Raw genomic sequence first — 25,363 nt, 5'->3', positions numbered from 1 at the left:
CCAAATAAAGACTCAATTTGTTATAACCTACCTTTACATACACACGATGAAGATCATTTTCATCACCCACAAATTCTTAAACTAGCCTCCGGTACACACACCGAATGGATTCTAAATAGAGATAAAAAACACAATGAAATTTATCAAAAAATAACAAAAAAGTTATTACAAAGACAAAACATTAATGAACAAATCAATTCACGTTTTACACCAGCCTCCGAATTAAAAATTGGAACATTTGTTTTAATACCTAATTTTAATACTCAAAAAGGAATTTCTAAAAAATTACAACCCCTTCGAAAAGGACCATACCAAATAATTGCAAGACCCACTGATGTCACATATAAAATTACCGACTCAAACAAAAAAGAAATCGTTCAACATCGAAACAACCTATTACCTTATTACCCAAAAGAATACGCACTCCGCGAATTAACTCAATTATATTCTTTCACAGGATTAAAAATCATTCAAAATGAACCACATCTGAAAAACACAGAACAAAATGATACCCCCACCGAAAATCAAAACACAAAATCAATCGCCACCAAAAACAATACACAAAACCATAAAGAATCCCCAAAACAAAGAAAAAATAGAAAAATGACCGAACAAATAATACCTCAAGAACAAATCGACAAATCAGAAAATAGAAAAACAACAAGACTCCGAAATCAACCACGTAAAAACTATAAAATATTCATCCCCCAATCTAAAATTTTAAAGAAAGTGGAATTTCAAAAGTAATTTTAACATTATACTTCACTATCTTGAAACCTCCGAAACATTTTTCATTTACATTTTTCAAAATAACATGCTGACAAGTACGTAATAATTCTAGTTCAAAATAGACCAATAGGATTCATCCAATCCGTCACTTTCTCTAACTCAAACTAAGACCAATTAGACGAATCATATAGAACTCCAGGCACATCTATAACTATAACTTTACGACCTCCAGGTCAAAAATAAGCAAACCACTCCAACTTGACAACTAAAATAAATATCACCATAATACCGTATCCCTCCCTTATCTAATAACCCAAAGATCAACAATATTTCCCCAACTCAGACCACGAATACCCCCAAAACAAATTTTTTAACTTAGCCTAAAGCAACAAAATGAACATTTTAATTAGCCTAAAGTATAAAAATCTCACCATACCCCGGATCATTTGACAAACAAAAATAAAGAAAAAGACGACCTCCCGATCACCATGAAAATTGCCCCCAACAATTTTTTACAAAACTCAACCCACTTGTCAAAAAACTAATAAATAATCCGACCACACTTGAAAATCGCCTCAAACAGCAAAAAATGTTCGACCAAGAGATCATTTCTTAAATGCTCTTCTCTCAATCAGTTACTCAAATATTCATAAATTTTAAACATTTTTTTACAATACTTGAAACCTTTATAATATTTCTTTTTGATATACTTGAATCTTTTCTAATAATCCTAATCATTTTTTGTAACATTTTTTTAATTTTCTACACTATACTCGAACTATTCCTCCAACTTTCTAAAACCCTTGATTATATCCACAGGTACGATTCATATAACTTGTCTAAATGATACGAACAATTTTCAGTAGAACTGATATTTTTTTATTGTTTGTAATTTTCATAGCATTCTTATCATCCCTCATTTTGACCATATGTAAATGTATAAAGAAAGCAATCCTCACATTTGCCCTAGCAACAATCCTTCTAATTCTTTTTTTGGAAGAATATTATAATAAACACAAAATTTCTCACTAAAGTAATAATTCAAAAAACTATCAAAAATTGCTACCCAACAGTCACAAAGTCAGTCTTCACCGACATCATCCCAAGATAACCAAACACCACCTTCAATTACTCAAAATCCTCAAACATCTACACGAATTTCTTTTCAAGACAATCCATACACTTTTGAAAAACGACACACTCGTTTACCAGAACCACTAGAACCAGTTCAACGACAAGCACCTCTAAGCGAACCAACATATAACCTATACCCAACACTACCACAAGAACTAAGTAGAATAAGAAATCCTAGTCAAAACCAAAATACAGTCGAAATAAATAGACAAATTATACATCCTCGACGAAACAGAAATTTTCAAACTCCCCGAGTTCATTTTGATATACCTCAATCCCCATCACAAAACACTCCAGAAAACCCCATTGGTATATTACCAGAAACCCCTACGCTTCTTTCACAACGTAGCACCTCAAGCCTACCATCAGATTACTTAGGTTCAACACCAACATCTGAGCAAATACATGAAAATCCTTTCAACCCCACAAACCAAACATCACGATTTCCATATTGGACTACACATTCATTTACACAAGGTGAACCAAATTTAGTCAATGACCCAATAGATATTTCTACGGATACAACAACATCCTCATCACTACCAGAAACATTATCACTACCATCAACACCATCAATAAGCCAGATTTCACCACCACCTTTTAACTTAAATTTTCCAAATAATCTCGACGCCAGATATCGAGAACAATCATCAATAAATATTCCTTTAAGACTAGATTGGAATACATTTACAGCACCTCCACCATTATTTGGACAACATCAAGAAAGTAACCGCCTTCATAACTGGGCACTTAATAGATTACAATATCGCCAAGATATTCACAACGATATCCGTGATCACAATATTCAAATACTCCAACAAAACAGTTTACAATTAAAGTTTGAAATCACAGTTAAGTTAAATAATATTACCCAACATCCCTACCCATTAAACCCACCTAACATAACAGCTCAATCACTACCACCACCGTTTATAACTACTGAAGTAATATACAAATACGACAGATATACCAAAAACACAATTGGCTACATTACATTTTATAATCCATACTCAGGATTATCATACACATGTATATTCTAAAATTATTAATTTTTCTCCAACTCCTTTTTCTAGTAATCTCAAATCAAAACATAAACCCTTCCCCTCGTACAGGACCACAAGATTTATTAGTAACACATTACGATTGTGAAGAAAATGAACAAAAAACACTACATAAATATGCAATAAATCAAGTATCACAATGTGAAACAGAACCACAAGCTATAGAAACCACAAATGTAATAGCAACACTCTATTCAAAAGCCCGAGCAACAACAGTTACAGGTTATAAATTCACAGCAACATTTTCCGAAAAGAAAGTACATTGTTCACAAGTCTCGAACGGAAACAAAAACCGACTTGACCATGAATCATTCTATCAGAGTAATATAGAACGTCTTTTACATCTCAATCCCGACGATTGTAAAAATGAATTACTTAGACTAAACATCACACAAAATAAAAACTCCGAAAGAAGGTTAGTTAACTTTCAAGTTTTTTCAGACTCTGTACATCAATCACAACTTGAAAGACACCAAGGACATATAAAACTAGACGAAAAATACCCGTATAACGGCGCACACGGACGATTAACCTATGACCTACACGATAAACATTGGATACCACACATTGGTATAAATGACCCATCAAACTGCAAAGCAGACACAAAAAATAAAGGATACCAAGAAATAATGTTTTTCGATTGGAAAATACAACTCGAAAAAATACAACTAACACGAGATTTATCAGATAATACAATGATCTATCAAGGAATCCGATTACCTTGTAAAAATGATCAAGGTTATTGCGACCCTACAACCAGAACACAAGCAACAATTGTTTGGTTCCCCGAAGATACATGTACAACATTTCAAGTAGCAAAAATACACGCTCGTATGATAAAATTTCACGAAAAATATTTTATACAATCAATTCCATATGAACAAGTCCATCCATCACGAAAACTAAGTTCTAATTTTAGAAACATAGACAATATAGAAAATAAATTGACACGTTTTCAAATATATCAAGAAACAGAACTTGCATGTAAATACAGGAATCCACTTCACAGAACACAATACTCTGAAATATTAGTTGAATACGAAAAAGGATTCGACATGACCACTGGAAAAGTAAAAATCGACCCATATGCCACAGGTTATCCTCCAAACGAAGGAACATCCTATATACCAGTTAATTTTGAAAAAAGCAACGGACAACCTGGTGGACATCTAAAACCCCATGACACCAGAAGCACACGCTTACAAGAATTATCACTAATGAATACTACATATTTCGGTAATATCCACTATGATATTCATTTAGATATGAAACTAGATTATACAATTAGCCGAATTTTTCAAGAAATGTCACTCTCAGAATTAGAAACACTACACCAACTATGCGAATTAGAACGAACACAAATATTACAATCACTTGCACTAGCAGTATTAAAAATACCCTATGCAGGATACTTATTATCTGGAAATAGATCAAATTTTTTAGACTATGAAGGAAACATCTTATGGTTTTATACTTGTACTAAAAAAGTATCACCACCCTACGTTTTTGAAGATAAACGATGTTATAAAAGAATCCCTATCTTTTATAAGAATAAAGTACATTTCGTGGATACACTTTCACGAAGAACCTATTTCTGGGATACCGCAGTCCCATGTGGATCAGAAAACAGCCACAATGTAGTACAACTAAACCCTGATGAAAATAAATATTATCTTCTTACTCCATATCCCACATTAATGCAATCACTCAAAAAATTTTCACCAGAAAGCATTCGCGCTATTGCTCGAAACCCAAATATAGACTTACAATCAATAGGAATCTATTCAAAATCAGATATTCAACATCACATTAGAACACAACAATTCCAAGAATTATTAACACAAATGGACACTATACAAAGACAATCAATAGACCAAAATTTACGCAAACTTGCAGAAACCGCAGGATTTGCCGATATCTACACGCAAGACTATAGCGGATATTTTAAAGACATTAAAGATTATATATATCTAAACGGTGAAAAATACCGTCCCCAAGATATATCACCAATTAACATTTTTAGCTTTGTTACACTCAAAAATGAGATCCTCGATTTTCTAGGATGGCCCTACTACATCTTAGAAAAATTGACTATTTTATACGCAATGTTTAACTTTATTGGATTTCTTTTCTCACTTTTAAAAGGAATCTACAACACATGTGCTATACACACACAAGTAAACAGACAAGCAAGTGTAGCACGCATACTATTTGCAGGATTTTTTGGAATATTTTCTACATCTATAAACAAAATTCTTTTAGACGCACAAATAAAAGAATATAACACAAAAATAGCAACACGACAAAATACATACGACGAAGAACATAACAATGTAGACATAACGCCAACGGCACCACAATTACCACCCCTACCAAATAACCATCCACTATCCCTAGTCCCACGAAATTTTCGAAATTTAGCCATCACACATAATCCAAATTTTCGACTCACCACATCACAAAGTCCCATCCAACATATAATGACACACCAGTCACAAGATGATAATACTTATGAACAAATTATTGAACAACCCCATACCACCGCTTTTCAGTCTCAAAATAATCATTTTTTTAGCCCACGATGAGCCGCCAACTTGGATCACTACACCGATCAAATTCCCACCCAACCAATCTTACCTCTACAATCCCAATAATACCACTTTTTGCTTTTCCGCCACCCGATTTTCCATCTAGTAATGTAACATCAGGCATGAATTCCGACACTAATTCACACATCTCAGTTTTATATTCCATCTCACAACTCAATAACCCGAATATTGAAACCCCCGATGAATTTGCCGACTCAGAACCATCCCCATCCAATAATTTTCATAACTCTTCTAATTTTTCTCAACCCCCTTTTCAACCCATATTATCCAATAACCCTGACCCCATTACTCCCACACCCTCTTATGCTTCCCAAGTTACTCCAACCTACTCCTCATACCATTCTGACCAATCATCTCATTCACCAGACACCCCCGAATCTCCCCAGAGCTAGATAATTTTATTACCCTCCAACAACAACCCTACCACCTTAATACCCCAACCATAAACCAAATCTCCTCCACTATAAATTCATCCAATCCCCCTACCCCTACACCCTCTTCAAATTATACTGAATCAATAGCACCATCATCCACATCAACTGAATCTTCACTCAACACTAATAGAGCTTACCGCACTTTTAAAAGAAAGTTCCCCAACCATCCTTTCCCAGCAAAACCAGGAACGGCCCGTGAATACATCAACCACCCCAAGCATACTAACACAAAAGAATTTTTAGCCATCACCTTACCCTCATTCCCACAATACACCTTAAACACCCCCCACGACACTAACGAAACACGCAACTTTGTAGATGAATACGTTTTAATGCCCACTCTCTCTTGGACCTCATATTATCATTTTACTAACCCTCTTTGCTTACCTTTATCTAACACTCACATCGATATAGAGCGAAATACGGACATGCTATATCGACTCACTACACCACTAACACCTAGACAATTTACTTACGTTGGATATAAAAAATCACTAAAAACACACACTGCACCTAGAGCTAACGAATATACACTCGAATACTATGATCACAACATCATCAGAGCTAACCAAGATCAATTCTTAGACGACGATCGCTTCGCTAATCCACAAATTACCGAGAAATTTTTCATCAAGACACCATATATATTTACACTAAACATCTTCGACCGAAAGTTTGATCACATTATTTCAGAAGCACTAACAGACACACAAGCATACGAAAGTTTTAAAGAACGCTTCCAAATATTTTCACTAACCTTTCATTTTCTTGCACCACACGAAAGAGATCTGCACTGCTCACACGATATTATGTTGCGCACTAAACAAACCCATACATATAGTTATTACCGCTTCATCCAAAATCACTTTGACCTACACACACCCTCTAGACAACCACACCATCGCTTTCAATTCATTAATTCCAAATACACTTCACCATTTTTCCTAAATTTCACATATTGCATTAAAGATACTAACCTTCATGGTATTATTCGCAATTATGATCCCATAACCCAAATGTACATCTTCTGTCCCATCACCAAGACCTTCAACGCCGAAGAATCCCGACCCTTCCTTATCCCGCACGAGTTTGTACAACCTATAGAAATCCCAATTTTAGAATTCATCCACAACACTAAATTCAATCACAAATTATATAATCTAATCCAAAACACACCTTATGAGTTTGCAGTTGGCACTGAAGAACTAACCACTATTAAGGCACTTCAATTGCTTTGGCCACTGCTTCAGACTAAAAATATCATCCGCATCTTAGCTAAACTACTAACAACTTCAGAACTAATTCACGACATTTTCCCCCACGGTTTTTTCCCCGACGACTAACAGGTAAGTATGAATTAAATGAATATTACTAACTAATTAAAATATTAAAAAACTCACCATACTTTATCCATGTTTTCTTTAGATTTTTAGCCTTCATCCGACAATCACCTACAAAAACCACAAAAGACAAATAAAAATCGCAAATTTCATCAAACAGATTTCAAAAATTCTATTAATCTCTTACACTTATAAATTTATAAATTTAATACCAATGCAGTAAATTCATTTCTAAAATTTTCCCCACAAGCAGTAAATCTAATTATGATGAAAATTTGTAACTTAAAATTCCCCCATAACTAGCAGTAAATTTCCAAATTCTATGCAGTAAATTAATAAAATGCAATTGCAGTACTAACCTTTTGATATTTTCATTCATTCGCACAGAAATTCTATCCACACTCGCACAGCTCGCCCACAAAGAATTGTTTAAAATAATGAATTTCAGTTTCAAGTTTTCACACTCAACAACTCTAACACACGATAACAAGTTTCAATCTTTCCTTTAACCCGGTTGGAAAGGAATTATATACTAAACAAAACTAACCAACGCAGCTTACTAAATACCACAAATCATAGAATAACAGCATGACTAAGAAAAGGAAACCAACGGTACCCAAACCGGATTAACCCAGTTTAAAACTGGATAATTTATTCTTTTGAAGACTATTATAAAGTCTAAGAAAGAAATAATAAAACACAAAAAAGTCGAAAGACAAACCCATACCACGAACAATTTGATTTTTGAAAAAAGGACACAACCAACAAAACATAAGAAAAACCACAACAAACCCAACATAAAACGTTGTCACATAACAGGACCCCTCACAAAAACCGCATGAAATCATACTCCCACTCCTGGCCTAACCCACCAGGAAGGACGTCCTGAGCATGCTCTATAGCCGGCCTAACCCACCGTGCTACATCCACGCTTTGTGACCACACCTCTATTTTTAATAAGAGCTACTCAAGTGTGAGTAACTCTTCAAAATAACCGAACTAAAACAAAAAGCTTTTGTGAAAACAACTAACAAAAATCATAATTAAAAAATATTAAACTAATAAATGTTTTATAAAATGTAAATTACATTATGTAATACATAGATCAGAATACAACACCAAGGACGAACATCTAAAGACAAAACGACCCCACTACACTCGAGAGAGAATGACCAACCACAATCGATATGCCACTCACAATCACAACTCAAAGGATTTAGAGTACGACTTGACTTCGCAGAAAAGGACTTCATTGAACTAGACCAATGACCACCTCGATGTTCAAGTATACGTACAGATCCGAGTAACCAGGCATCCCCTCCACGCACAATCTCCACGCCATTCCCAAACTAGATCAGACACAAAAGAAGTTCTCCACGCAGAACAGAAAAACCTGACATAGCAAACCATTCTGAAATCAGATTTGAGTTTGTTGCAAAGACTTAGTCGTTGTCACTAGAAGACACAACGTCTTACGTCTCTAACTCCAGCTTCCTGGAACTCCTTTAACAAAGAGGAAACAGAAGAAATAAGATGTTCGCCAAACACCAACGTCCATCATCCATCCTTCGAATTGCAGAAGAACTATTCTAAAAAACTCTGTAAAACCCGGATGGGTGGAACCTGATCTAGACTACATTTTATGATTGGATAATTTAGATATTTTACCAATGTAAAGTATTTAATATTAACCAATCATGATCCATCTAACTAACAACCCACTTATTTGTAAGTGCTGAAGTTACTTGTAATTTCAGCACCAGAGAGATTTGAATTTAACTTAGAAATTAGTTGGACTCTCCCGAGCACTTCAGCAGCCGCAATAAACCAGTATACCCTAGATCTATTGAGCCTAGCAGAGACTAGTTAAACAACCTGAGACTAGATAGTATAAGAGTAAGATTAGGATCGGTATTAGACTAAGAAGTTGCACGAATCTATCCGGCCGAAAATAAGATAGCGTGACGAGCAGACGGTGTACCCTATCCGAAATTACTCAACGAGTTAACCAACTCGGTCCTAACTCAAATACTACAAATCATATCGTGTTTCATATCCCCTTCAATGGCCTTTGCATTACTATACGATTTCAAACTTCAAATACTATCTCCAAGTATACTACCCTTTGTTTCAAACTGTTACACTGGTTTTGATTCGGAGGTTTTTACTCTAGAACATACCCCTTAAAAATAATTTCCGACATGAATTGAGTTTTGATAGTTTTCAGTTTTTTCAAAGCATCAAAGCTTTATTTCAAACGAATTTACAGCCAGTGATCAAAAGGTTTAAATTCTCAGCGGTTTTGTTCTAAAATGATATGGATCATTGACCGGCGAAGATAAACAATTGATGTATTTTATTTTAATTTTAGTTGAAGGAGGCAAGGTAATGATTATTTTTATTATGTATGAAACAAAATTATTGTTTTGCTACTATCTTGGAAGCGACTGTAATTCATTCATCATTGCAAAAAGCAAAAAAGTATCTGAAATTTCCTCTCATTTATTGTTCCGACTTTTTACATATTTTTCTTTGTTCCTTTCCTTGAAATCGACAGTACGTTATCGACTGTTTCTTGCATTAAACGGTTTATTCCCACACTCAATGTATCATTTCATTCAAGGTCATTGTCGTGAAAACATCAAAACGCAATTCTGCTTGTCGAAAGAACGCAAACCTTTCACAACAGTTCCCAGTTCCCGGGTCGAGAACCCCGACTTATTTCTTTTGGGTCGCGCCAAAGTTGCGCCATATTTCTTGAGTCATCCAAAGTCGCGATCTATCTCGCTTTGTGTTGCTCAAAGCCGCGCTGCTCTTTCTAGGGTCGCGCAAAGTCGCGGCTTTTCTCGTTTGCGTCGCGATGGTAGCAACATAAGTCGCTTACATCGGCCCGGGTGACATTGAATGAATTGATACATTAAATGCTATTTGCAATGCTGTGTAATGGAAGAATAATAATTCAGATAACCTTTAAAACCTCCCTTCTTCGTTCAGTCTTACTTTAAGTCAAAAGACAGAAGTTCAGTGCCATCAGTTTATGATATATTTTACTAAATTAGATGAAACAAGACTGCTCAAATCAGGTCGAGTCCCTGAATGTTCCGACTGCCTTTTAAGGTCAGTAATAACATTGAAAGTAGTTCAAATGTAATAAAAGAAAATAAAATTTTTTTTTAAAATTTGAATTTTTTTTTTGCGAAAAAATCCCTCCACACGCCATATTACGTACAAAGTGATAAATTTTGCTCCTAATAACAAATCAAATATGGCATATAATCTTCCTTGAACCAATTTGGAACGATTTATAAGACGGATTAAATCTCGCTTACGCGTTTATAGCGCGAAACATATCGCGCGTTAATTGTCCCAAATTGGCCAAAATGCCCAAAATGGCAATATTTAAACCCCCATAATTTTAAGAAAAAAGATCACTGGTAAAATATCTTTTCGAATTTAAGCTTAGGACAACAATAGCTTTCGAATGATGTAAAAAAAGTTCCCTCAAAAATGGCTAGATAAAAAGTCGAAATTTGTCTGAAGAAAAAAACCCACCCCGAGCACAAATATTCCGTTACTTTCGTTACAAAAGTCGGAACAATAATTGTGAAATGCCAGTTCAGTTACGCAACACAAGCATCATATTAATTGAAACTCCATATCTGAAAAATTCAAATGAATAAACCAAAGTATTTTTCAAAACATTTGAGACTTTGAAATAATTTTTTTTTTAAATCATTTTTTTTTAATTATACGAGACATCAGAAAAGGAACAATGCGCTCCTACCACTTCCGCGGCTACTAGTTGGTTTAAATTTCCAGAAGACGACGGAATGTTTTTACTTGGGAGGTTTGTTTTTTCTTCAGACAAAATTTGGCTTATTAACTTACCATTTTGCAGAATTTTTATATACCATTTGCAAAAGATGTTATCCAAAGCTCAAACTCGAAAAAAACTAACATGCTACCATTTGTTGCTAAGTTATTGTGGATTAAATTTTAGGACTAGTTTGACCACCAAGATATTGAAATAGCGATAATTACCGCGTGATATTCATCGTCATATTAAAAGTAAGCGGCGGATTTTGTTTGAATCATTCCAATTGAAAGGAGGCGGTCAACATGCTCTTTTCTATTGCGGTGGCAGGCGCAATATTTTTCATTTTGCGCGTTACATGGCGTGAGTATCACAAATCTAAAAACAAAAAAAATCAATTTCTTTTCATTTTCTTCCCAAAATATTCCATATTCCTCAAAAGAGCAATCGAATTTAATTTGGTTATAATTTTTATTTGAATACTTTTTGAATTGGCAAAAACACAATAGAACACACTAGCACTACTTGAATTGTTTGCTACGTCTAAAATACTAGTTTCTAGTTCAAACTTTTGGAGTGCTTTGCTGGTTTCACTGTCCTAATAAAAAGCTAATTCATGATATGTTTTCATCTTTGTATGTTCAGCCGTAATAAAGTTGCTCAACTCAGAAGTAGCAAAATACTAAACTAAATTCCTTAATATTATGCCAAATTTACAAGATGATTTACAATTTTTCCAGCAACCAACGGTTCGTTGAGTACTTATGTGTTTGTTTTTTTTTGTTCTGGCCAGCCTGAGAGAAGGCAAAAAAACAAACGCCTTGGGTTTTTTCATGCTGTATTTTCTGCCTGAAACAATGTTTAAGTGCTTCAAACGAAAAATTTCAATAAAACAATTTCAGTTAATAATTGGATTCAAAATACACCAAAAATTTTTAATTATCTTTGTGATAACAAACTGGTATCTTTTTTGCCAGTTGTTTTATTTTTTCTACAACACAAAATGATTATTTCAAAAACCATTTTTCAAATTATTTCAAAGTTTTTCAGAGCCGCTTGTAACCGCTTGTAACGGTCAGTTTAATTTTTTTATCGAGAAAAATGAGAAAAAATATGAAGCAAAAGCAGTTTTTTTTATTTCTTAAACTTTTTGACAACCTCCAAAAAATTTAGGAAATTACTATGGTAGGAAACTCTAGTGCTAGTTTCTCAGCAAACAAACGTTTTTGTTGTTACCAACACTTCACGAAGTGGTAAAAAATTATAGCTTAAGCTCTTCTTTTGGGCCAATTTTTGATACTCGCTGTCGTATTATCCCATAAAATATTTCCTAGAGTGCCACATGTGGCAATTTTTTGAAGCCTTAATTGTTTTTCTTCGTATTCCAAAAAATCACAAAAAAAGTGTTTCAGTTATTCGAACGTGAGACTCAATTTTCAGCTTCGTTTTTCAATAATAATTAATCTTAGTTTCTTAGTTCGTAGGCTTTTTAGTCCAGCCTGTTTTGTTCACTTTCCCAAAATAAACAAGACTGCTCGTATCAGGGCGAAGCCCTGAATGTTCCGACTGCCTTTTAAGGTTTAGGAAGCAGTAATAACATTAAAAAAATAAATGTAATAAAACAAAATGAAAAACTTTTTTTCTAAATTTTGAAACTTTTTATTCAAATCATCCCCAGACACGCCAAATAAAGTACAAAAGGATAGTTTTGCTCCTTGTAAAAAATCAATTATGGCAATGAAGCTTCTTTCAAGCTATTTGGAACAATTTCTAAGACGGATTAACTCTCCGCTTACACGTTAATAGCGCGAAATATATCGCGCGTTAATAGTCCAAAATTGGCCAAAATGGCAATCTTTAAACCCCCGTAACTTAACAAAAAAAGGTCACAACCGAAATATCTTCTCAAGTTTGAGCTCAGGACAACAATACCTTTCGAAAGATTTTAAAAAATTCCGTCAAAAATGGCTAGTTAAAAGTTAAAATTTGTCTGAAGAAAAAAAACCTACCGCGAGCACAAATTTTCCGTCACTTTGGTATCAGAAGTCCGAACAATAAAATATCAAATAATACCACTTGAGTTTTTTAAATAACCTTAATTTTTCAAAATAAAAACTTTTTGGTCAGACTACTTCGTTTTTGTTTGCACAGCAACCGGCTTGCTTTGTGTATTATTTTAAATTCTTTTTTCCAAAACTAATCGTTTTTAATTCCAACCTGTCGCACAAAATATTGTGAATAAATGCCGCCAAACTCGATTGTCTTCAAGTTAATTTTACATTTTCCGCTTAAGGATTCCTAGGAACAACTTTCGCTTCGCAAATGTAGCAGGTAACTTGAAATTTAGAAATTGATCTGATCAAAAGTCCTTCGTCATAATTTTTTTTACCAATTGTTGTCTTGAGGAAGGACAAGCAGGCTCTTAGCATACTGATAGGGCGTTCACTTGGGAGCCGCCAGATTGATCAATTGATCTCATGTCATGACCATGGTAGTGTATGCGCACAAATTAATACTAGTTTTCTAGCTTCAGATCTACCATCGGTTGCTATAGTAGTGCCAAGTCAATATTCTAGCCGCAAAAACCAGCCTTGAGTCGCAAAAATTGAGCTTCCTTCAACTTAGTATAGAATTTGTGGGAATAATAAAAACGGAGATTGTCTAGACACGCTGGATAGCTTTTATTAGATCTTTTCTGAATGGCAAAAACATAAATTTTTATTTTTAGTAAAAGCAGGACAATAAATTCTTTTTTCTAATTAAATTTATGAATAATAAAAACGCAACGTCAGAAAAGAAATTAAAATCTAGCTTGTAAAAACTTCATCAAGAGAATTATGCAATTTCTCTCTTCCAAAGTTTTTTTGATTCTCAGTTTAATGATTTATCATCTAAATTTTCACTTCTTACACCGAGAATTGAGAATTTCTTTTAAGAAACTATTAACGAAGCAAGACTGCTTGCAGCAGAAAAACGACTTCCTTGCTTCATATCGGTTTTCTAGCTTAAGGTTCTGATAGTACTTCATCGATTTATACGTGTCTTCCAGTCAACAGAATGAAAATATTTATTAGTCGTATACACGCTGCGCTTTAAAATTTTAAAATTTGAATTTTTGCGCATTATATTTGATGGCTCAGTACACCTATATATTTCGGATGGTACCAAAAACTCCGCAAAAATTTTTTGCAAAACACTAGAAGTTTGTCTTGGCAGAAAAAATCATCGGACCAATATTGTTTTATGTAGTGTTTATAGAAATATAAATCCGATGAACATCAGAGCTGAACGAGATAGACAATTCTATGGAACCTCAAAGCAACCTCGTAGATCAATTGCATGAAATTGTATGACTTGTATGACATATATGAAATGAAGACCATTTGATTGGAAAAATTGCTAAAACTGACACAGCGCTGTTTTTCAGTTATTAATTTCACCATTCCAGGAAAACATAATGAAACATTAAATGTTTCTAAAAAAACTTGAAGATTTTTGTCTTGTCGATTTGCGCAAATATCAATTTAATACTTTTTTCAATCATTTTCGTTGTTTTAGTTTTCTAGAGAAATTGTTGCTGGCTTAAATTAATATATTTAATTTTAAACGCAGACAACTATAACTTGTAAATGTGATTTTTGGCTTAAGCTACGATGCAAAACTGGCTTATAAAAACAGTATAATAAAGACGTTTTTAGACATCATTTTCATTGGCATTTCCTTTTACATCGAACGCAGGAAAATGTTTTTCAACCACCAGTGAAAAAATGTGCGTTGATTGGCTAAAAAAGACACCGGTAAAAAGTTGTTTTCCTCTTTGATTTAAATTCAAAAGTTGATGAAATACTGTTTCAGATACCGCAAAGCCCTGTCAGGTATTTGTAAAAAAGATCGTTTCCTCATTTTGAATTATTATAACTTTGATATCAGCGCTGTTGTAGCATTTTTAATAATCATTTTTCACCCAATTACGAAGTAAAAATGCTTTCTGAGAATTTCTTCAACAATTCTTCAGTTATTTACCAACTACAAAAAAATATTCGACAAGTCTTACTTGAACTTTGAGGGCCATTGATGCAATCGACTTATAATTGCAAATTAGCTCTCAATTGCATAACTTACAGCTCTAATTGCTTTCCCTTTGTCATAAATGATCGCGCATGTTTTTTGACGTTATTTTTACTTCAAAAAATTGATTTCAAATATTTCTGCGACATTTGAGAACGTTTTATCCGAATTTAGACCGACAGAACTCTGATCAGTTACGATACTTGCACTTGTTTGCAATATAATTACATTTTAGATCAAATCACAAACTTAGTGCTAAGGTCAGTTTAAATTTAACCCATTCTTCTTTATCAAAATACACAGCTAGATGAAGGTTTGTCTGATATAACTATCAATTATCATTTAGTTAATCAATTTTTGTCAACATTACTTTCTTATTTATTATTTCTCGGTAACTTTCGCATTCCAATAATTTTCGACCAATTGTTGCAAATAGTCATTAAAAATGTCCGTTCAACAGAATTCAACTAGCATTCCAAATTTTGCTCTAAGTGTAGCAAACATCACTTGTTTTCTTATAAACAACACTCTATTGCAAAGTCCTTCCGAAAACACGACTTCTGTTCTAAGCGACACTGACATGTCTTCGGGGTCAAACTGTTCCATGTCTGGTGTCATTGGTGATGAGATGACAGGTCACGTGATAACGGAGGGGGGAGGGGCCAGTGATGTACATCCGGCACATGTTCTCATGGGACCAGTGTACTCAATCTTGAGTGTTTTGGGCATTGCTGGAAACCTAACAGGTAACGTCCTTTTTAATTCATAAGGTTGCTTATGCTTCTACTCATCCCATAATGCGCCCAAATCTTGGCAGCCAGAATTGAGGGGGAGGGGGGATCCTTTTCGGGACGATACTCTTTGACTCTAAAATTTAATAGTAATATAATAATATTGAGTGAAAGTAAAAAATCTTCCGTTGCTCACGAACTTGACTTGAATAACTACTTTTATCATTCAGAGTATCGTAAACAGGGAAAAAAGGGGGATCCTTTGAGCGGAAAGGGTATCGTTGGACTTAGAAGAAAAGGGGGGATCCCAGACCCTTGACTGCGCCACTGCTCGACCCCAAGTAAAAAATTATCAAAGAGTTCTAGCGGTTCAAAAATATGAAATAACTTTTATAACCCGAAAAAATAAATGGAATTCAAAGTATGTTATTCACTTAAAGGGCAAACTAAGTTCTTACTACTGCTAAGCAATTATCTTGTTTTTTGATAAATATTCGATCAATATTAAAATCACCGCTCTGAAGAATGGTAGTATTACCAGATGAGATGGCGCGAATACACTTGTTTTTGTTTCGATCGATCAGAATTTTCAGCTTTTGGGAGATTTTCTTCCAGATCTGTTAAATTTGGTAAAGTTTGGGTGGGTGTGAGGATTACCCATTTTCTTCAATTGTGGTTAACAGTCTGATAAATCAGAGATATCTAGTTCCCCCTTTGAGTTTTTCTGAAGTTCGATGTGTAAAATCTATTTAAAATGTTTTTTTTTAATGGTATAAACTGCGTTAAAACGTGTCAGCGTGAACAGGTGAACAATTTTTTACATTTTAATATGCAAAATGTCGCGTGAACAATTTTTGATCAGCTTTTTTTTGTAATTTTACGAGGGGCGGAAAACAAGAAAAGAGTTACAGAAATTGAAGCATTGAATGAGTACTGGAGCACTGCTATTTTCAGTTATTCTGATGATAGCAAAATCAGTGATAATTATTGTTTTTTAAATATTGTTTTAGTGTTTTTAAATAATGTAAAATGTGACCCCTGCCAGGATCTGATCCCCCAACTTATCGCTCCTCAGTTCGCTTTGTTACCTCTAAACCATATCTGCTGTGGGCTCTTTTCCCTTCCCCCTTCCCACCTCAGTGCGTTATAAGGTTAAGTATGAAGACCAAATATGATTGACAAGGTCTATTTAGTCTGCATGCAAATTTTTGTCACAATCGGACAATGTCAACAATAAGTTTACTAGTAAAATTTTGCAGGTGGGGGGGGAGAGTTTTGCTGTGCTCTGCTTTTCACAGGGACCGACCCTAAATACCGACCCTAAAATTTTTCTGATTTTTTGGAAGTTTTGTACTGTTTTTTCCATAAACTTTTGCTGCGGTGCGGAAAGTTTTTTTATCGAATCGTGTATTTCTAGTGTCTTCAAGTTGCTCGTCATCTTTTTTTTTATAGCTGTATAGTTTTTTTTATGCCAATAATAGTCTGAACAACTTTTCCCGGTGATGATCATAAGTCAAGTTCAATTCATCAAAAAATTAGAATTCTAAGAATTTGTAATACAATAAAATTGCGATGACATTTTTGCAATTATTGATAAAGTTTTGTCCGTCCGTAACTTTTATGACGCACTTTTCTACTATCAAACTTTTCTGTTATCAAAACTGATATTTTTAAGTTCCGGACTTCAAATTCAAATGTGAAGCTAATTATTGAGAAAAATCTTATCAAAGCGCTTTAGAAGTTTTAACTTGTTTGACGTATTTTTTGTTCTGCTCTTTCAAGTCAATTTAATTGCAACAGTATCTTTTGAGGTAGTTTTTGGCGGCTTTTAGGCGACTTCACTACCATTTGCTCATCGCTGAATGAGTGTTAGATTCTGAATATTCAATTTCTAGATGTAACTTTGCAATTGATTCCAAGTAATGAGCATAATTGCTGAACACGTTTGCAAATATTTTGACTTGATATCAAACGTTTTCTGTTCTTTTCAGTGCTCGAAATCAATTTAATAATGATTTCACCATTATTCTGATTTCATCCAAACCTTTGAGGTTAATTGTTCTTTTTGTTCCGACTTTTGAAGAAAGTGACGCAATATTTGAGATCGGGGTGTTTTTTTTTCTCTAGACAGATTTCGACTTTTTAACGGAGATTTAATCCATATTAGAAAAAGCTTCAAATTGGGTTAAGGCATACTCTTTGGTCTATTTAGTAGTTTGCTATATGCAAAATATATCACTTTGTACTTTACATAGCGTGTGGGTGATGATTTTCAAAAAATACATTAAAAAAATTTCACTATTTTTGAAAATTTTCTCAATTATTTTTTAATTATACCATAGAAATTAAAACGCAGTCGGAGTAACTTCAACAAAGAACGCGGTCAGAGCACTCATGGCTGCACCCTGATACGAGAAGTCTTGTTTATTTAAGTTCTCTGCTACTTCCTGCGGGGTTCCAAGCTAGTGGGGGGACTGGGTCGATGCAAGAACTCTTCCTCCTCCTCGTCTTCATCCTCCTCCCCCTCCCTAGCACCCACTGAGCTGTGCGGGGCAATCAACATCTGCATGGTGGCTATTTCGGACCTGCTCATGTCTCTTCTGGCCGCCTACTATGCCGCTGGACAGTTCATGGGCAATCCGGACTTCCTCGGAACCATCTCTTGCAAGTTAGTATAATAAATAGCAAAAAAATCGGGCAGACTATTTCAATTAAAAGAGGACAGCTGGTTAATGTGCAAACAGCGCAGAATGTTCCGACCATAGTCTTAAAACACAATCAGTCATAGTCAATTAGGCTAGTTGGAAAACAGTTTCTCTAATAAGATGTCAAGGAAAACAAAAAAAAATCGTAATTTTTTCAAAGTTCAATTTTTTTGCACGAAATTGTTGAAATTTTGAAGCTTTTGGTTCCCAAAAACTTCAAGAACTAATTCTACTTGAGAAATAAATCTTCGCGGCTTAAGTTAAGCTTAAATTAGTTATTGTAAGCCTGTAAGCTTTATTTTGACAAGCCTTTTTAGCTCGAAAATAGACCAAAAATCAAAAATTTCAGACCGGTTTTTCTCGACACTGAGAAACAAAATTTTAAAAATTTTGAAAGTTCGAACTACGACTGAAAGGGCTTTTATATATTAAAAATAATTGGATCTATTCTGATGACTTTTGTGGTACGTGATTAGGCGTGGAAAACAAAAACCAAAAAAAAACACGCTCGAATACAAAATTCCTCCACTTTTTTCAAATGGTTGGAACAAAAATAAAATCTTTCAGATCGATGTTTTGTATCAAGATTGTCTGGAAAAAAATAGCATGTAGAAATCTGCTAAACTGGAAAGATTGATATTTTTATTGAATTCTGTCTGTCGGATTTTTTTTGCAACGTTCTATTTTACCTTTCTTTGCCAAGTTACTATAGCAAATAGTCTGTATATACTTAAGTTACCCGCTATGCCCGTCGAAATGTCTGAGTCGTTACATTATATGTTGTGCTTTGTTTTTTGGCCTTTAGTACTGGTTTTAAGAAGAGAAAAACAGCTCCCCCAGAGATTAAAATTTCACGTACAATAAACCCTGCCCTCATCCGCCCAAAAACAAACAGCGAAAAAATTGCAAAAAAAATTTTTGTAAAAATATTTTTAAGAGAAATTTCAAAGAACATTATTTCTGTTTCCAAAACTAACTATGATCGAAACAATCTGTGCTACTTGCGCAGTATCCGTCTGTTCTATTTTTCAATTTAAGTTTCCGTTTTTTTTTTGCAGTTTTGCTTGTTCTCAAAAAAACGGACCATGTTTTTTTGGCCTAGGCGGATTCTTTTTCTCTATGTTTTATCATAATTGGATTCAGTTTAATCCCTATGATCGTTTAAGGGTTAATAATTGCGTTTTTCTCGTAGATCTATAAATTGTAAGAAAAAACACTTTTTATTTGCAAATACTTTTTGCGCGACAGTCGTCTCGACAGTGATGAGATAATTTGGTACATGTTAATTAATTATATCAAAACAGCACTACGCAGTGAAAAATATCAATACATGTAGACTTTTTGCTTATTTCACCCTAATGATAGAAAAGTCATAGCCCTGATTCCAATCATGGTGTGACGTCTGAGCCTGTTTTGTACCTTTTTACGATATGGATTGATGAATTTCAGACAGCTTGGTTTGAAAAAAATGAGGCTTCATCAATCCGTATTTATATTATAATTCATACGATTTAATTTTCTTTTTATTAAGCCGTTAGCAACGTTTTAATTAAGCTCAGGCTATGTTAGTATGCGTCAGTAGCTCTGTCTTAGATGTTCGCGTGAACTTTTTTGCTCTTTTAATTGGAATTCTGAACATAATGTATTGTGTACGATCATGATGTTTTGCAAAAGCTTTCTCGGGGTTTTCTGAGTGGCACTTATGACGTTGCAGACGGACCTAATCACATAAAATTTCATTCCTTCTTCTTAATCGGTGATCAAAAAGACATCCTAAGGGATCTTATTTGGCATATCATCCGCACTAGGCAAATTTCACCTAATTTTATAGAGATGTTCAGCTTTATAAATCCAACCCAATTAGCATACATTTAGGTTCAATTTGGAATAAATTACGAGCCAGACTTGTCCGCCGCTTCTGTTTTTAGAAACCGGAAAAGTAATGCAAAGTAGTATCCTACATTGGCAGTTTTCAGATCCCTTTAACTTCATCCATCGAGACAAGTTAAGCTACTATTTTTTGGATTTTCAAATTCGCGCTGATGTTAATTCCGCGACCAAAAAATCATAGACGAGAAAGAGTATTATAGTCGCGGCCAAAATCTGTAATGGCTGCTCTTATCAGAGCGAAGTCCTGAATGTCTCACTGTCTTTTAAATTCTACGGAGTAGTGATCGCTAATTTTAAAATGATGGAATTTTCAAAAAAAAAATAGTGAAAAAAATTTCAGTTTTTTTAAAAAGTTTTTTCTTAAAATTATCCTCTCACACGCCTTGTTAAGTACAAAGTTATATACTTCGCATATGGCCTCTAGAAAAAACTGATCACATGTGAAATAACTCTTCAAATTTTAGCTCAAACAACAATATCTTTTGAATGATAAGAAAATATTTCGAAAAAATTGCTGGTTAAAAAGTCGAAACTGGTCTGGAGAAAAAACACCCTGAGCAGAGGAAAACACTTAGATCATTTTTTTGAAAGTTGGAAAACATCGAATTTCGGTGGCGATAGTCTAAAAATAAATCGCGATAATTTGAGAAAAAAAATATTGCGGTTCAGTCTACAATTTGGCCCCAGGAAGGGGGGCAGTGCAGGTGAGCGGGGGGAGGTTTCTCCCCCTCAGGCATTCGATCCCCTCACTAATCATCTAACTTCAGCTGACTAACCCTAAAAGTTTCTAAAGACGCCTTTGACGGCGCCAATATATACTAATTTTGAAAGGGAGCCACAGCAAAAACGCAATTTATTGGTCAAAATTTTCCAAATAGTGTCCAAAAAAGGCTTCTCACCTATTTTTTTTTCGTCAAAAAAATGACTGCGGCGCTAAAAGTTTCTCAAAATACGGTTTTTCTATTGTTCTGAGAGCACTAGAAAAATCAAATTGGTGAAAATTTGGTTTTGTTGTCAAAATTTTTGCCCCACTTCTGAGCTAGCGTGGTTGCAAATTGGATAGTTTTATATATTATATAATGTTTATATTATATAATATATATAAGGTTTTTTCCATTTGTAAATTCGACGATTCTAATACTGCTTATCAAGTTTCCCGTAGGATTAAATATTTTAGTAGATTTTTTAAAGATTTGCGCCCTTTTCTTTGTTTTTTTTTGGTTAATTTTTCTTTGGTCGCGGTTAATTTCTTTTTAATCGCACAGATCGAGATTAACTTTTCTTTGGTTGCGACAACTGCGATTATTTTGTTTTGGTCGCGGTTAATTTCTCTTCGATCTGGCAGATCGACAACGGCGTATTCTTTTTTTTGCTTGCGACAGCCGCAATTAAAGATCTTATTTACCTAGGTTTCCCTCGGGTTAGTGCCAGTTGGGCTGTACTGCCCGTACAGTAACCCTGATGCAGTTTATTAGTTCATTAATGTTCTGTTCTCTAAACTGTATCTAAATTCAAATTCAAATTATGTCGCCCCTGTCGTCAACAACCTTTTTACTGAGTCGCACCGGTCGCGGACACTTCTCCTCTGTCTGCAAAGTCTGGAAATACGGAAATTTGGCCCGTCCTTGATTGAGTTTTTGGTTGGGTCATATAAAACTTTGCTAGATACCATTTTTTAATCGATTTTTTGCTTGAGTGATACCAAAACTTTGTAAGGATTAAATTTTTTTTTCTAAATGCAAATTTCTTTCTAGACTTAGAGTTTCAGTCAACCCGTGAAACGTTGTACTTTTGAGTCGTCAGATTAAAAAGCAAACATATATAAAAAACACTACTCTTTGATTTATCAAGTCGCCAAATTTCCAAAGGTCAATAAAAAGAAACTGTCTATTAAATACTCGAGCGTGTGTCTATTATCAGAAAATAAAGTGGTGAGGTGCAAAAGGAAGTTATAAAATAATCTCATTAAAACAAAATTGATAAGTTAATAACTTTGAAAGGAATCAACAGGCGTCAATCAAAAACAAAAATTCAGGAAACAACTCTCGGCTTCTAAGTCCAATCCACAAATACAGCAAATGCAGTCATTATAGTTCACCTGAAAGTTTCAACACCCTTGACCTAGAAACATAGAAACAAATAGAGACCTAGAACCAAATATGTTTTTTTTTGGAAGTTTCAGTTTTATATTCACCTTTGGGTGTTTTTAATTATTCCCCCAAACTCGCAATTATCACAACGCGGAGACAGGAAATAATACAAAATTATTTTGGGCGGAAGAGTAAAAAGACCCTACAGCTCCAATGAAACCATTAAAACTTCTAATGATTTTTTGATACAATATGCGTGTAGTAGAGAAATAAATGGAACAGTTAGCTACGTCAGAGTTTCAGCGCTTAATCAAATGCATTTCATTAATTTTAAGTGTAAGTAAAGTTGATTGTATGTCTAATAGTATTGTAATGCAACACAGCTCATTATTTTTCCCAATTTTTTCGTTAGAAATGACAAAACCTGATAACTCAGAAAAAACTTTCAATTTCGGAAATATTAATTGTTTTGCCCCACAAGCAAAATCAAAAACTAGGTGATATATTTTGCTTCGATTATTAAATCAATATGAACGGTTCGAAAATCGATCAAATCTATCACAGGTTAATGAGGAATGGAAACAGTTATAAAGGTCGACAAAAAAATTGTCAAATCACGTGACGGATAAATTCGATGTCATGCAAAAATGGTTTGTAGAAAAAAAAATATGAAAAACTTATCAAGGTTAATGAATGGATTTTGAATCAAATCACAGAAGCCATTGAATAAGAAGCACATAAACTATAAACAACTCAAAAAAAACTTGGGGGGGGGGGGGGAGTCGGGAGCTTCTTCGTTCCCTTCGAAGGAAGAAGCCAAAAAATGTTTTGAAGTTTTTTTTATAGTGTTCTGAGAGCGCTCGGAAAATCCAATTGGTCAACATAAAAAACTTTGTATCAAAAAAACGATGAATTTTTTGGTTCCTAGCTCTATAGCGAAAGATTTTCTCAGAAACTCTATTTGAAAAGGCCTGTTTGACAAAAGAAATTCTAAGGGCACTAATTGTCCAAGAAGAGAACTAAAACGTGGCAGTAACTGGTCAAAAGGACGAAGTTAACATCCTCCCATCCCCCAAAGCCATTTAGGAGTGAAGATTTTAACTTAGCCCTGAGTTTAAATTTTCAGCCAATCAGATCAGAATGGAGCATTTTACGCGCAGCGCTTAGTAAATTTAATTTAAATTTGAACACTGGGATACTGTGGTCGAGGATCTTAACTTGATGGGGGGGGGGGAGGGGGAGAGGATATTGATTTGTTCCGACCAAAATTTAAACTTTATAAGGACGTCATGGAAATTTCAATTGAAAAAAAAACATTTATCATTACAAAAGATTTTACCCAAAATTACAAACAAGTAGGCACAAGTTGCTTGTCTAATTCTTCTCTTATATCAATATAACTACTAGATTAATAGTTAGAATTCCAACCAGTCGTAATCTTCTAGGACCTGAACTACTATATTTTATATAGTAGTTCATTATTTCCGTATTTCCAGACTTTGCAGACAGAGGAGAAGTGTCCACGACTGTTGGGACCCAGTAAAAAGGTTGTTGACGACCGGGGCGACATAAGAACATTTAATTGCGGTTGTCGCACCAAAGATAAGAATACGCCGTTGTCGATATGTTGTGCGATCGAAGAAAAATCAACCGAGACCAAAAAATTATTAATTGTTTCAAATTGCAACGAAACAGTCAGTCACCTTTCAACGCCAAAAACCAAATTGATAAAATCAGAAAACTTGAATACCACCTACAGTTAAAGAATTGTGGCACCTTTTGAGTGAAAAAATTCTTTTTTTTTGCAGTGCATTTGTGAAAAAACAACAAAGGTTGAGCTAAATTTTAACAAAAAATCATCGCAACCCATCTTCTACTTTAATATAGGTTATTTTAAATGCCTTTTATAGGTATTCATATAGGTTATTTTAAAAATTTTATTTGAAACGCCCTGTAGGCAAGGAATATACAAAAATCATAAACTAGTTCACCAAAATGGCAATTTTGGTTACTTCTCAAAAACACACTGCGCAAAAAATCGATCGCGGTTGTTGTTGTTTTTTACGTAATTGTGTCTTAAAAACTTTCCTCTTCCAAACTGTCATAACAAGTTTCTTCACACTTTGTTATTTAAAACGAAAAGTTAATTTTTAAAAAATTTTGCAAAATGTCTTTTTTGTTTGGGGGACGATAGTTCATTTCGTCAATACAGGGCAATAAATTAGATAGTTTACATCGGCCATTTATGCAAACCATTTGTCAGTTTCAGTGGATGTTTTCAACTGCATTTTCATTAGGTTTGCGTCACTGGTTCTTGAGATAGCATTCTAGAAAACATTTAATAATTTCCCATTAAAATAATTTAGTTTGTCACTTAAAAGCCATCCTCGTAAAGTGAACAACGACGTGGGATTTGTGAGGTACGGACAGTCAAGTTGGATCTTATTTTTTAAAAACTGTCCCATTTGAAAACATATTTTTTTTGCAAAATTCTTTGGGCTGCATTTTGTTTTATTTAGAGAAGAAAATGAAAAAAAAAACGAGTCACTTTTAACAATATGAAACTGAACCAACTTCAATTCCTTTTTAGAAGCTATAATAAAGCCAACAGGGAAGCAAAATTAGATGTCTGACTGAAAAAGTTTTTCCACCGAAGCTTACAAAAATTCACAAACTGAATTTCGATTTTTTTCAAGCTGCCTTTTTTTATCTGGTCTCTGTAGTTATCAAAATTGGGGTCTTTTTGTCTGTTCCGCCC

At 34.2% G+C, this 25,363-nt stretch overlaps 2 protein-coding genes across 4 annotated transcripts in view; one reads left to right on the top strand and one right to left on the bottom strand.

Moving 5' to 3' along the window:
• LOC134845584 (uncharacterized) overlaps positions 1 to 25,363 on the bottom strand; it is a 482,353-nt gene that overhangs the window by 230,718 nt on the left and 226,272 nt on the right. The gene's annotated exons all lie outside the window — the stretch shown is intronic.
• On the top strand, positions 14,982 to 18,588 carry LOC134846488 (melatonin receptor type 1A-like; the record flags this gene model as incomplete). Its single annotated transcript, XM_063863865.1, is given in 2 exon segments — positions 14,982 to 15,935; positions 18,354 to 18,588. Coding segments are annotated over 2 exon segments (536 nt in total), but the record flags the coding sequence as incomplete, so codon positions are not given.

This window comes from Symsagittifera roscoffensis, chromosome 5, assembly GCF_963678635.1.
Source record: "Symsagittifera roscoffensis chromosome 5, txSymRosc1.1, whole genome shotgun sequence".
NCBI lineage: Eukaryota > Metazoa > Xenacoelomorpha > Acoela > Convolutidae > Symsagittifera > Symsagittifera roscoffensis.
This window is presented reverse-complemented; position numbering and strand designations above follow the sequence as displayed.